The sequence below is a fragment of the Ambystoma mexicanum genome, chromosome 3p (genome assembly GCF_040938575.1).
Source record: "Ambystoma mexicanum isolate Mex_15411 chromosome 3p, UKY_AmexF1_1, whole genome shotgun sequence".
NCBI classification, from domain to species: domain Eukaryota; kingdom Metazoa; phylum Chordata; class Amphibia; order Caudata; family Ambystomatidae; genus Ambystoma; species Ambystoma mexicanum.
The window spans coordinates 800359157-800372321 of NC_090925.1; the positions used below are offsets into that span (position 1 = coordinate 800359157).

Below are 13165 nucleotides of genomic sequence, written 5' to 3' on the forward strand. Positions count from 1 at the left end.
AAAGATGAAGAAAACACAAAGCAAAAAACAAAGTAGTTAGTAACCATAGGAAATGAAGGTTTTTTTTTAATCCGACAAGCATTTTTTTCCCCAGACCCAAGGATTAGAAAAGCAAACACAGAAACTGAGCGCAATGCACAGTACACTGGTTGTAAACTAAATATGAGGGTAACAAAAAAAGTTAACTGTCTATTAAGCAATGTAGTACATTTTTAAAAAATTCAAACACTAACGCACCTTTTTCTTTCATCACAGAAATGGAAAAAGTGATACTTCCGCCAAGTACGATAGCCAATTAAAAAAAAGTATGTGGAATCTGAAACAAAGTAAGGAGTAAGTATATTGGCAGGCATTTTCTACACATGGGAATCTGCACGTCTAATCTATGGTACTAGATTAGACATGCAGATTCATCTATGGTACTAATATGCTGCAGTGCCTGTAGGCTGCCCTTCCATCTTTGGTGAGTAACCTACCACCTATGCCTTACAACCAAGGTACAAGGAGCATAGTTCCTATCCACAACCATCGCTGCATATGGAAACCATGGTACTTGTCAATTAGCTGCTTATAAATTTACTTTTCGGACCATGGTCTACAGCCATGAAGGTAAGACACTAGGGCATCAACACAACAAGCACATTTCACCACACCCATATTGACTTGTAACTCCACTCTTGCATGCATGGGCTTTAGCCATGCACCCAAGAGTGCAGGATCTCCCCACAACCGCCTTGGTGATGTGTGGTAGTGGGGTTTATTCTATAGGTGTGTTATCCTTTAGTACCTCTGCCCAGAGGCTTCCTTCCTAGCTGTATGTCTGTAGATCTTACATGGGATGGGTATGCAGTGTCTTCCACGTCTAATACTTACCACTTTGTTCTTAGGTGCATGGCCTTCAGAGTGGCCCATATACTTTTTTTGCAAAGTTTGGTGAGGCATCATCCAGGGGGAGCAAAGTTATAAGCTTCCCAAAAAGTGCTGTTCCTATGGAAACAGCAACTTAACCATAACTACATGGCCACTACCGTGGCCATTATATATATATATATATATATATATATATATATATATATATATATATAGAGAGAGAGAGATAGATAAAAGGGATGTAATGGCAGGGAGGACTTCAGGCGAAGTTTCTCTGGCCACCAAAGAGATCAAGGAAGCAAAGTGGGGAGGAGGTGAGGAAAACATGCGAGGTGCCCCAGAAAGTGGCCACAGAATCACCAAAATGGGAATTCTGGCTTAACAACAACCAATGTTGGTGAATAGATTCAGACATGTATTTCTACTGATGGTTTTGTATGGTAAACAGAATATCTGCAGAATTCATGAGTGCTTTAGCAAAATGTGCGTCTTAACAGTAAGTCACTGGTTTATCAAAGCCACAATGAGTATTGCCGATATCACAGTTGTGCACACTGGGAAGGTAATTATTTTGTACATTCAATACTTATGTGCAAGCTTATCTTACTTCATCCAAAGAATATAGGCCAGCAAACGTGCCTCGAATTCGGGCTATGGCCTCAGGTTTGCTGGCTAGAAATCGTTCCAACGCTCCTGGCCGGCTCAACTCTTGCTGCACCTTTTTGGTCCCAGTTAGTTGTGTGGCAATATCTGGACATTTTACAGCTTTGGACCTTTCCATCAGCAGCCGTGCCTCCCAGCCCTAAACGAAAAGAGACATATCAGCAATCACAAACATCAGAAAAAAGCAAACAATCAAGTTTACAGCATTCAGCCTTGTTATTGTGTTTCATCAACACCACCTTGTATATGAGTTGTGCGGTTGTTTCATTACATTCTGCAAACACATATCCTCTGCCAATACAACCTTCATCCTCGGGCATGAAATGAAAATTAATTTGGTGTGAAATGTAATGCTTAGGCAAAGCACAGATTATTCAAGTCCTACCCCAAGAAAGTGTGAAAGTGTGAACTGTGTGAATAAAGACTAACTGGATTTCTCCAGCATTGGTCAGACTGGGAATCCTCAGTAAATTAAATAAGTATAACTACTTAAAAAAACGTTCCCCTTGGGGAAATGCTACACACAGTCCCATAGGGCCTGGGTAGCCTCTCACTTGTACAGTCTCTCCACCTTCTTTGGTCCCTTTTGGACCTTAACCAATGAGGTGGCAGGGTTAAGCTCCAACCCAGACAGCCATCTTCAGATTTTGAACCACGAAGGCTGACAGTTGATGACTGACTGGAGAAAGGAGCATATTTATATTAAGGGTGCCTGGTAGGCCTTGATCTTCCAAGCAAACAAACAGTGTATATCAAACACAATGATCAAGGCCTTTGTGTCATACACTATTGTTTCAGTTTGTCTACGCTAAGCCACTTCTGATTATTCAACGAAAATATAATTTTATTCACATAACAAAACAATTAAACGTCATTATCATAGCCACATTTTCCAGATAACATTTAGACATATTTTTGTAACCCACATTAACATCTCATTTCATTTTCAGAGACAAAACAATCCAGTGATTACAATTTTGGGACCTATCGTCCACATAGATCAAGTATCGACAGTGCGTTTCGGCCGTCTCAAGAAACATGACTGATGTTCTTAGCACTTACGGCCTTCATCAGGACGTGACCAATTTTCAAATACCACAATGTGTATTCTGTGTCTTGGTAGTAACCAGAACCCAAGCAGGGGACTAGATAGTCCACTTGACTAATCGGGAGGTGGAGTCGTTCACCTGTGCCTGCTGTGTCTAGGTCATTTCGTCGAGTTGCTGACCTCTACTTCTCCGGAGATTAAATACTCTCAAGCTGGGAAGGACCCAAATGGAGAAGGGAGCAGCCTCTCTTCAGGGGAGGACGGCGGGCGCATGTGAACCTATGAAAGATACCAATGCTGCAGAAGGGATACATTAGTCACCGGAATCGTATTTCTGGTGCTTCGATCTGCTTAGATTCCCATGCTCTGCATAGTCCAACATCTAGTGGAAGTCGCAAAGTATTCCAAGATTTGTTTTCGAAACTCGAAAACTGGCAACGACAGGGCACTTTTAGTAATACTATGCCTAGTGTGACGTGTACTGTACCCATGGTCCTTCACGCGTCAAGGTCCCTTTGATTGTTTCTGACATGGGGTTGCATGAAATGTAGCCAAGTACAGATGTGATAAAGCAGAAACAGTGATAAGCCAGAAAACATATATGCGCCTTTTACTCCAGTAGGGGAGGAAGGGTGGGTGCATGTGACTAAGCAGATACAATCACCAGAAATACGACCACAGTAAGTAATGTATCCCTTCTGGAGCTTGTGGATCTGCTTAGATCACATGCTCTGCAGAGATTTGCGAGCAGTATTGGGAGATATAGGTGGGAAGTTAGAAGGTACAGCGGCAAAGATGTTTTAGGACCGCTTGTCACACCTGTGAATCTGCTTTAGAGTGTGTCAATGTAGTAATGCTGTGTGAACGTATGGATGGAACTCTATGTAGCAGCCTTGCAGATGGCGTTTAGAGGGACGTTAGCAATGAAAGCTAAGGTAGCTCCTGTACCTCTGGAAAAGTGTGCAGTTAGGGTGAAAGGTAAGACTTTCTTGGATAGGGAATAGCAGAGCTGAAAGAACTGGTGTATCCATCTGGAGGTGGTGGTGTTAGATATTTGATCGCCCTCTCTACCAGGTACTATGGAAACGAAGAGTTTGTCTGTTTTCCTTAGACATTTTCTTTTGTCTACATAGTACAAGACCGCCCTCCGTACATCAAGTGTATGGGGGCTTCTTTCTGCTGAGTTTGATGATTTTGAAAGAAGGTAGGAAGTTCTATGGAATGGTTTACATGGAACTTTGAAATGAACTTGGGTGAGAACCTAGGATGTGCTTGGAGAACAACCTTGTCCTTGTGTTTGATGAAAAAGGGGTCTTGTACACTGACTCGTTTTATGGGGGTGACATCTTATTTACAAGACTGCATTCCTAGTCGCTGTTTTAGACTGGCCTTGTGCATAAGCCCAAAGGATAGACCCATGATCTTGGAGAGCACAACATTGAGATCCCAACCTGGTGGAGGGTTGGAAATTGGGGGGGTATAGCATCTTTACCCCGTCTATGAATGCCTTAATTACAGGGACTTTCCACCAGGACACTTTATTCTGTGAGGTGGTGTAAGCCGACAGGGCCGCCAGATGCACCTTTATGGAATTAAATAGTAGGCCGGTGACTACTAGGTAAAGCATGTAGTTTGGAATGTTAGCTGGGGAACATTCTATTGGGTATGGTAATTGTGATGTGCACCATATCACAAATCTCTTACACTTACTCAAATATCAGTGCCTGGTGTTGGGTTTTCGTGCCTCTTTAAGGATATCCATACACCTTTGTGGAAGATTTAAGTGGCCAAAGTCTATGACTTCAGGAGCCAAGCTGGCAAGTTCATTGATTTTGGCCGTGGGTGGAGGGATGCCTCCTTGTGTTGTGTCAACATGTTGTAATGGCACAGGAGCTTGATTGGGTTGCAAATCGCCAGTTTGAGCAGATGTGGAAACCAAGGCTATCTTGCCCACATTGGAGCAACCAGGATCAGAGTTACTTGTTCCTGGCGCATCTTTGCACTATCTTACTCAGGAGTGGTGTCGGGGGTGGGTGGATCGTAAGCAAATTTCCCTGACCAGTTCATCCACAGGGTGTTCCCCTTGGACCCTGGTTGGGGAAACCATTGTGCGTTGAGGTTTGTATTGAATATTCTGTCGAAGATATCTGTCGAGTTGCCACTCGTGTTCTTCTGGTAGAGGGTGACTGCTTAGAGTGTCTGCCAGAGGATTAAGTTCCGCTGGAACATGCTGAGATGTTAGGAACATGTTCCGCTTGAGTGCCCCACTCCCAGAAAATATGGGATAGCTTGGATAGACTTTGAGAGTGTATGCCTCCTTGCTTGTTTAGGTAGAACATGACAGTGGTACTGTCTGTGAGGACTTGCACTGTTTGACCCTTGAGATGTTGCTGAGGCCTGCCAAGAGTCCTAGGAAGTTGCTATGTCTTTGGGCAGTAGCTTGTGTCCGCTGGCCGTGGGCTATGTGGTGGAGGAAGTGGGCCCCCATCCGGCGAGTGAGGCATCTGTAGTTGGGATCACTGATGCTGGCAAAGAGCCTCAACCAGGTTTAGCGAAACAACCACTAGATCGTCCTACTGTTTGCTTACCTGGAAAAACAATCTGAGGGACCTCGACGCGTGAAGGACCATGGGTACAGTACACATCACACTAGGGATAGTATTACTAAACACGCGCTGTCGACATCTGTTAGTTTCGAAAACAAATCTTGTAATACTCTGCGACTGCCAGTAGATGTCAGACTATGCAGAGCATGTGATCTAAGAAGATCCATAAGCTCCCAAAATACAGTTACAGGTAAGTAAATAAGATTTCTCCAGCATTGGATCTTTACTAGATTCACATGTTTGAAAAGAATACCAAGCAGTGAAACTAGTATAAATGTGTCTGATAGCTAGACTCATATATATGGGATACATTACTCACTGTAATGGTATTTCTGATGCTTGTATGTACTTAAATTCACATGCAATGCATAGACCGACATCTAGCGGTAGCCGCAGACTATTACATTATTTGTTTTTCGAAACTCGAAAAGGGACATCGGCAGGGCGTGCAAGTAATACTATCCCTAGTGTGACGTACTCTGTACTCATGATCCTTCATGCGTCGAGGTACCTCAGATTGTTTGTTTCTGACATGAGGTAGCATGAAGTATAGCGCGAGAACAGATGTAATAAAGCAGATAAGAATTGTTAAAGCCAGCAAACGTCTATGCACCTTCTACTCCCAAGAGGGGAGGAAGGGTGGGCACATTTGAATCTAAGCAGATACAAGAATCAGAAATACGATTACAGTGAGTAATGTATCCCGTCTGAGGCTTGTGGATCTGCTTAGTTCACATGCTATGCATAGAACAGTGAGCAGTATCAGGAAAAGGTGGGTTGTGAGAAGGAACGGTAACAAATAGATGTTTTAGCACCACTTGTCCCACCTGTGAATCTACTATAGAATGTGCGTCAATGCAGTAATGCCGAGTACCTGTATGTTTGGAACTCGATGTAGCTGCTTTGCAAATGGCATCTAGAGGGACGTTTGCAATAAAAGTCAAGGTAGCTCCTGCACCTCTCGTAGAGTGAGCTCTTGGTTTGAAAGGCAGAGTTTTCTTTGATATGGAGCAGCAGAGCTGTATACATTTCACTATTCATGTGAAGATGTCGATTTTTGAAATGTGATCACCTTCCCTGCCAGGTGCTATGGAAACAGTTCATCTGTTTTTTTTAGTGGTCTTCTTTTGTTTACATATTAAAAAATTGCTCTCCTTGCATCCAGTGTATGGAGGCTTTTCTCAGCTGAGTTTGAAGGATTTTGAAAGAAAGTGGGTAATTCAATGGATTGGTTAACATGGAACTTGGCTATGAATTTAGGTGAAAGCCCCAGTGTGTGTTCTCAGTACCAACTTGTCTTTGTGGATAACAAAGAAAGGGTCTCGCACTGAAAGCTTGTAGCTCGCTAACCCTTCATATGGAGGTGATGTCTACCAGAAAAGCTGTCTTGTATGTTAGTAGTTTGAGGCTGAATTTGTGCATATGCTTGAAGGGGTGACCCATGAGCTTGGAGATCCCAACCTGGAGGTGGTTTGGAAATGGGTGGGTAATGTCTCTTTACTCCCTCCATGAAAGACTTAAAACAAGGTGTTGTGGTGGAAAGTCCCTGTTGTCAAGTGGTGTACACGGACAGAGCCGCTAGGTGAACCTTGATGGAGTTAAATACTAGGCCAGAGTCTAGTAAGTGGAGCATGTAGTGAAGAATGTGTGAAGGAGTACATTGAATAGGGTTTACATCCTTTGATTGGCACCATATTACAAATTGTTTCCATTTTTTGAAATAGCATTGCCTGGTGTTAGGTTTGCGTGCCTCCTTGAGGATTTCGATACACCTTTGAGGTAGCTTTACGTGTCCAAACTCTGATTTCAGGAGCCAAACTTCCAAGTATAATAGACTGAGAATGTGGGTGGAATGTTGTCCCCTTGTGCTGGGATAGCATGTTGTAGGGGCACGGGAGTTTGATTGGTTCGCACATCGCCAGTTTGAGCAGATGTGGAAACCAAGGTTGTCTCGCCCACATAGGAGCACAACCAGGATTAGAGTCGCTTGTTCCTGGTGCATCTTGTGCACTATCCTGCTCAGGAGCGGTGTCAGCGGAAAAGCGTAAGCAAATTTCCCTGACCAGCTCATCTACAGGGTGTTACCATTGGATCTGTGCTGGGGAGACCTGGATGGAAAGTTTGGGCATTGTGCGTTTAGGCTTGTGGCGAACTAGTCTAAAGGAGGATAGCCCCAGAGGGAGAAAACATTGTCTAGAATTCCTCTGTTGAGTTATCACTCATGTTGCTTGGGTAGAGGATCTGTGCTTAGAGAGTCTGCTAGAGAACTGAGTTCCCCTGGAACGTGTTGAGACACTAGGAACATGTTCCGCTTGAATGCCTACTTCTGAATTTTCGGGGATAGCCAGATAGCGTGTGCCTCCCTGCTTGGTTATGTATAACATTGCCATGGTGCGGTCTATGAGGAATTGCACTGTTTGGCCTGTTAGATGAAGTTGGAAAGCTTGCAGGGCTTTGAGCCCCGCTAGATCTAGATGGTTGATGTGGTTTTGGGCTGGGATCTGTGTCCACAGGCCATGCGCTGTGTGGTGCAGGTAATGGGCTTCCCATCCCTGAGTCTAATAAGTGAAGCATGTAATGAAGAATGTGTGAAGGAGTACATGGGCCTACTGAATAAATAATTGATTTTTGTCATTCACATATGTGCCTTCCATCAGATTTACTTTGACAAAGTCCACGGCAGCCACCTGCTCTATATGAGAGCGTGGCCATGTAGAATTGGTTCTCCAATTGGTTCATTTAGGCGACAACCTTCCTTGTCCGATATCTGTATAACTCATTTGTCCCCTTTATGCTTTTGAGTTTCTCCCTTCTGTTATGCGGCTCATCCCGAGCAAATTCATTGCTTTGCGTACGGTTATCTGGCAACCGGCTAGATACTGAGGTATTTGCAGCAGTATGTTTTGCACTTTTTTCTTTGATTGAAACACTAGACCCTCTTCTGTTTTTATGACCGCTCCTAAGAACTGTTTGGTCTCGTTTGGTATGAGCACTCTGGACTCTGGTATTTGAATCCACTTTGGTCGCAGGTTCAAATCCTGCAGTTGCGCTGCTTTGCGGCTTTCTGGGGCTGTGTTCCAGGTATGATTCTGTGTCGGGACAGTGGCAATTTCTCTGCTCCTGGTGAAGGGATCAGGACAGTTCCGCTGCAGCGAATCTTAGGGCACAGGGGGAGTTTGGGGGGCACGACGGGTGACACAGCAGCAAGGCACCCACGAAGTTTTTCACCACAGCTGGGTGACAGGGTCACCGCGTATGCTCGGGTTCAGGTGTACTCTCCTAATTCCAGACCTAGGAATGCTAGGTGTACGAAACTCGGCGGGAGAGTGTTTTATACCCAGAGTTTACAGTATCCAAAGGCTCGAGACTGCAGTGGTTCCAGGGCAAAGGTCCTGTCCGAGCTGGTCTGTCCACTGGGCGGTCCAGGAACACTTCCGAAAAAGGCTCGCTTACAGGTGCAGAGAATAGTTGGTCCCACTATTCCAATGGGTTGAAAAGCCCTTGCAGGCCTTCTAGGTTCGATCAGAAACAGGGGGTCCGACAGGACGAGAGCGGGCTCAGGGTGCCAAACCTTCCAGTGGGTCACCAGCAGTTCCACAGATCTGCTTCGTTGATTCAGGATACTTGGCTCCTTTACTAAGTTTGGTGTGAGCTCAGAAGAACGACCTGAAATGGGTGTAAGATGCCTTCTCTTATCCAAAATCTCTTTCGGGCCAAAAAGAGAAACCAATTGGAGATCTGCTCACATACAGCCATCCCAGACATGGACCAATCAAGGACCACAGTGGTCCCAGTCATCCCAGTACACCAGACATCCTGGCACCCAGGATGTGTATTTGAACTAGACAGCTTCAGCCGACATCCTGGGCGCACACACACAAGGCATGCAGAAGCCTGCAAAATCTACGGTTTGCACGGGAGTCTGCATGATCAAATCAGGGATTTCCGAGTCTACTCAACCTGTGGAAGGCAAAGGGACAAGATGGCCAAAGGACAGAACAAAAGACCTTGTGGCATGGCCATTTTAGGCACTGGCCACTGTCCTGGGCCACACACGGTAAACGCGGTTGGTACCATTGAAAAGAGTTGAAAACACATTAACAGCTGCCACCAGCTCTGTCCAAGGCACACTTGTAGATTCACCAAAAATCATTTGAGGGTGTCTAAGGCCATAAAAATGAAAAAGGGACCCCAGCACACTGTACTGTAAGGTACTTTGTGTACTGATAAATTGTTTCCCTTAGTCTTTCACTTTGTTGCTATTCTTTAGTAACAAAGTCTCCCAGTGCTGACTGTCTTAAGGGCATGTCAGTTTCCCCTTAACAAAATAAGCAAAAGCCCAGCAGAGTACAGCAGAAGGCTGGGTTCCACTGGCAAAGGTCAGGCTAGGATGGTCAGACAACAGCAAAATGTTGGGGGAACACAACTGGAGGGAAAATTACCCATTAATGAAAATCTTTCCCAACACTGATCCCTTGACGAATACGACAATTTGAAGTATTTATCTTTTTTAAGTGGAGCTTCCTTTTGCAGGCCTGTGGAAACTTCTTCTGAATCCAGAATGGATTTTTCATTCCTCTTCTTTGCCTTGGAGGGTGGAGACTCTGCCCTGTCCACTGGCAAAGCTCTCCTCTTTAGAGCTTGCATGGTGGAGGTTGAAGGTGCAGTTTTTGAGGATTCTTCATCAGAAGACATTTGCCTGCTTTCTAGATGTAGCACAAGTCTTCTAGGTCTGTCCTCCAGAGTCTTCATGGAGAAGATCTGACACATTTTGGAGGACTGAATTTTATGTGGGTACAGGCAATACATGCACAATTCGTGAGGCTCTCTAGTGAAGATCACCCTTTTTCCACATGTACTGCAGTTCCTGAAGAGTTAGGACTTCTCCTTGGTTTGGCTGACTGTCACATCATGGCAGAGAATGAAATGCAGGCTGCCAACACAACGTTTTAGGATAGAAAAGGAAAAAAACATTACCTGAGCTCAGAAACGCTAAGCCAGCAAAGGCACAATCCCAATGAAGATTGTAAAAATGAACAAAGCCCGGAGAGCTGAAGAGGATTCCCCTGTTCAGTAAGACCACAGTGAAAAATCTGAAGATGGCTGACTGGGGTGGAGCTTCAGCCCTGTCACCTCATTGGTTAGGTTCTAAAAGGGACCAAAGCAGGTGAAGGGACTGCACAGTGAAAGGCTACACAGGCCCTATGGGGCCAGAGTGTGTAGCCTTTCCCCTAAGGGGAACGTTTTTTAATGTAGTTATGTTAGGGAGAATTCTGTGTTTAGGCTGAAATTCCTAACCTAGTGAGTCCCCCAGCAGCTTTGCTGGATTTTTGGGGTTTATTTTTTTTCTCCTGCCAAGAGTGAGACTCTTTTACCCTCACTCTTGGGCATGATTTGAGTGTGTTTCTTTGAATCTAGATGTGTTTAATGGGCTATGGGGTCTTTTACCCCATAGGGCTTCATGTGTTTTTGTGATGTGTGTTACACAGCACCCTCAGTGCAGTAACACAGGGGTGTCATAGTGACCCCCCAGTATAGACTCCATACCCTGGGACTGACTACTGTCTCCCAGGGCATGTAAAGTCACCATTGACTTTACTAGTCTTAAATTCTGAACAGAACCAGTACAAACCATCATATTGTGGGCATACTGGCTGGGGCAATTCAATTGCCCCAGGGTCTGTTAGTCGAGGGGGCACGTCTCCGTCCCCCCTGATCGAGTTTTGGCTGGTGGCAGTGGATACTACTTTTTATATTCAACCGCGAATATTTTCCTATGGGATTTCCCATTGTTTTAGGCTACTATCTTTATTTAATTATTTACGGTAGCCTCGAACATACCGCGGGTTTATTTAATTAATATTAATTCTCCGGTTGGTATTTTTTGCCAAAACTTGATTCTAAAATGGCGTTTGTGTTCTCTTCTGTGACTCCCACCCAAGTAGAGCCCTTTGTTCCACTTTTTGGCGGGCTTCTCCACAGAAGCCCTCCAAATTGGTGCCACTCTGTCTGGGGTACTTAGGAGGGGTGGGGGGGATTTAGGCACCCTGGACTGAGTTGCCTAGGCAACTCAAGTCGCACTCCATCCTGATTGGCCCAAGTGGTGAGCCGGCTCACCACTTAGCATATTTGAGTGACAGCTAGGCTGAGTGAATGGGGGTTTTCTGCATAAAAGCAGGGCTTTGGGGACTGGAACTTCAGAAGTCGCCACAGGCCCTAAGAATCCGACGAGGGAGAAGCTGAGCCGACCTGCCACAACACCACCACCGGTGGAGCCCTGCTGGACCGTCTCACCACTTTTCCCAACGACAGAGGAGATCTCCCGCCGGAGAGTCTTCTTCCTTTGACTGGTGGGGATAACCAGTTTCACCGTCTTTTCGCCTTCCCGACGTACCTCGTGGCCGCCTTGCCTGTGCCAAGCACCCCGGCAACCGGGATACCACGTTTTACCACGACCGCGAACAAAGGTACCACCTTTAACTGGAGAACTCTGCGGCTGGTTTCTTCCCTGGTAGTGCAACGACCTTCATCTTTCCTCCAAGTCGAGATCTTCTCTTCCCCTGGACGACGACGCGACTTGCACCCACTGCTAGGAACAACTGCCACCGCTGGAGGATCCTTCCCACTTAAGGTACCGTGTCCCGCCTGGCTTCCCCTGCTACCGACTGTTCGGGGTAGATTTAGCCCCCGGCTTTCGAACCTGGGTTAGCCTGGGACACCCTGGCTAAACTTTCCTAAGCCTCTCTAAACTCTTTTTGAACTCTCTGCAAGACTTTCTAAGCCTAGAGTAACTGTGATCTTGGGCGCATTTGTGCTCTGCTCTCTCTAAGAGTGGGCCCAGCCTTTGGACTTTGGCTCACCAGTGACTTTTGCTCTTCTGCCTTGCTAACAGTGTTTCTGAGCCTTAGAGTGGTGTACCTTTCCATATTCTGTCTTTTTCCCTCCCTTTCTCACAAACTTATTGGAGTGCCATCTAGTTAAGCGATCACCTCTGTATGAAAATAAGTGGTGTTTTACTGTGACTTATCTGATAAGGAAAAAGGGGTGTACATATTACAATAGTAACTGTGTTTAGAATATTTTACAACAAGAGTGCTGGAGTGTTTCAAACCGTGTGTTTTTAAATAAATAATTATATACTTTGATACCAAAGCTCTGGTCAGTGTTTGCTTGAATTATTGTATCTGAATGCCTATTGTGTATACTTTGCATACTGCCTAACTCTTCTTGAGGGACGTCTGACTGCTCAGCCACAGCTACCAGGTAAATCTGGGTGGTACAGACTGCTACCAAGTGGGTTTACTGCCAACACCTGTAGTCTTAAATCTTTTGCAGTGTTCCCTAAGGGAACTGCACAGGTTTCTGCCTAACAAGTTATCATTATTTAATTTACTGAGGATTCCCAGTCTGACGACAGGGAATATTTCAGCATGTGAATCTATGAATGGAGAGTCGGTGGAGCTTGAGGCTCTTTTGACCGAAAAAACGAAGTTTTTGAGCAAAAAACGTGAAAAAAATAGCACTAACGCTCGAGAGCAGTAGCACGAGGATCCCAACACATGAACGTGCGGTAAAAATCTGAAGATGGCTGCCAGAGGCGGTGCTTAGGTAGAGGGCAGTCATTGGCTGTGGTCAGTATGACGCAGAGACCAGTGATTGGTTACTACTACGAAAGACAGATCAGAAACGAAACTGATACTGGTTTTTTCTTTACCGAGGATTCCCAGCCTGACGACGGGGAATATTCATGAGCATGTGAATCCATGCCAGACCCCATGCTGGAGAAGTAGGATATTTATACAGAGGAGATTTAAAACCAGCAAAATGAGCTTAAGATATATTTTACAAAATAACTCAAAGGATTCTTTTTGAAGGGTACGATTATTACTTAGCCTGTTCAACCCACAGTCATGACAAGCAAATCATTATTATTGGTTGATATCTTTCAAAATCACATAGATAATTAAGACTTGATCCT

General features: G+C 45.0%; 1 protein-coding gene across 3 annotated transcripts in view; it reads right to left on the minus strand.

Moving 5' to 3' along the window:
* Positions 1-13165, minus strand: part of GSS (glutathione synthetase) — a 912719-nt gene that overhangs the window by 136117 nt on the left and 763437 nt on the right. For all 3 annotated transcript variants that reach the window (XM_069651814.1, XM_069651815.1, XM_069651816.1), the window contains exon 10: positions 1478-1672. In XM_069651814.1, the coding sequence (XP_069507915.1) occupies positions 1478-1672 (195 nt within the window). The remainder of the gene's footprint in view (positions 1-1477; positions 1673-13165) is intronic.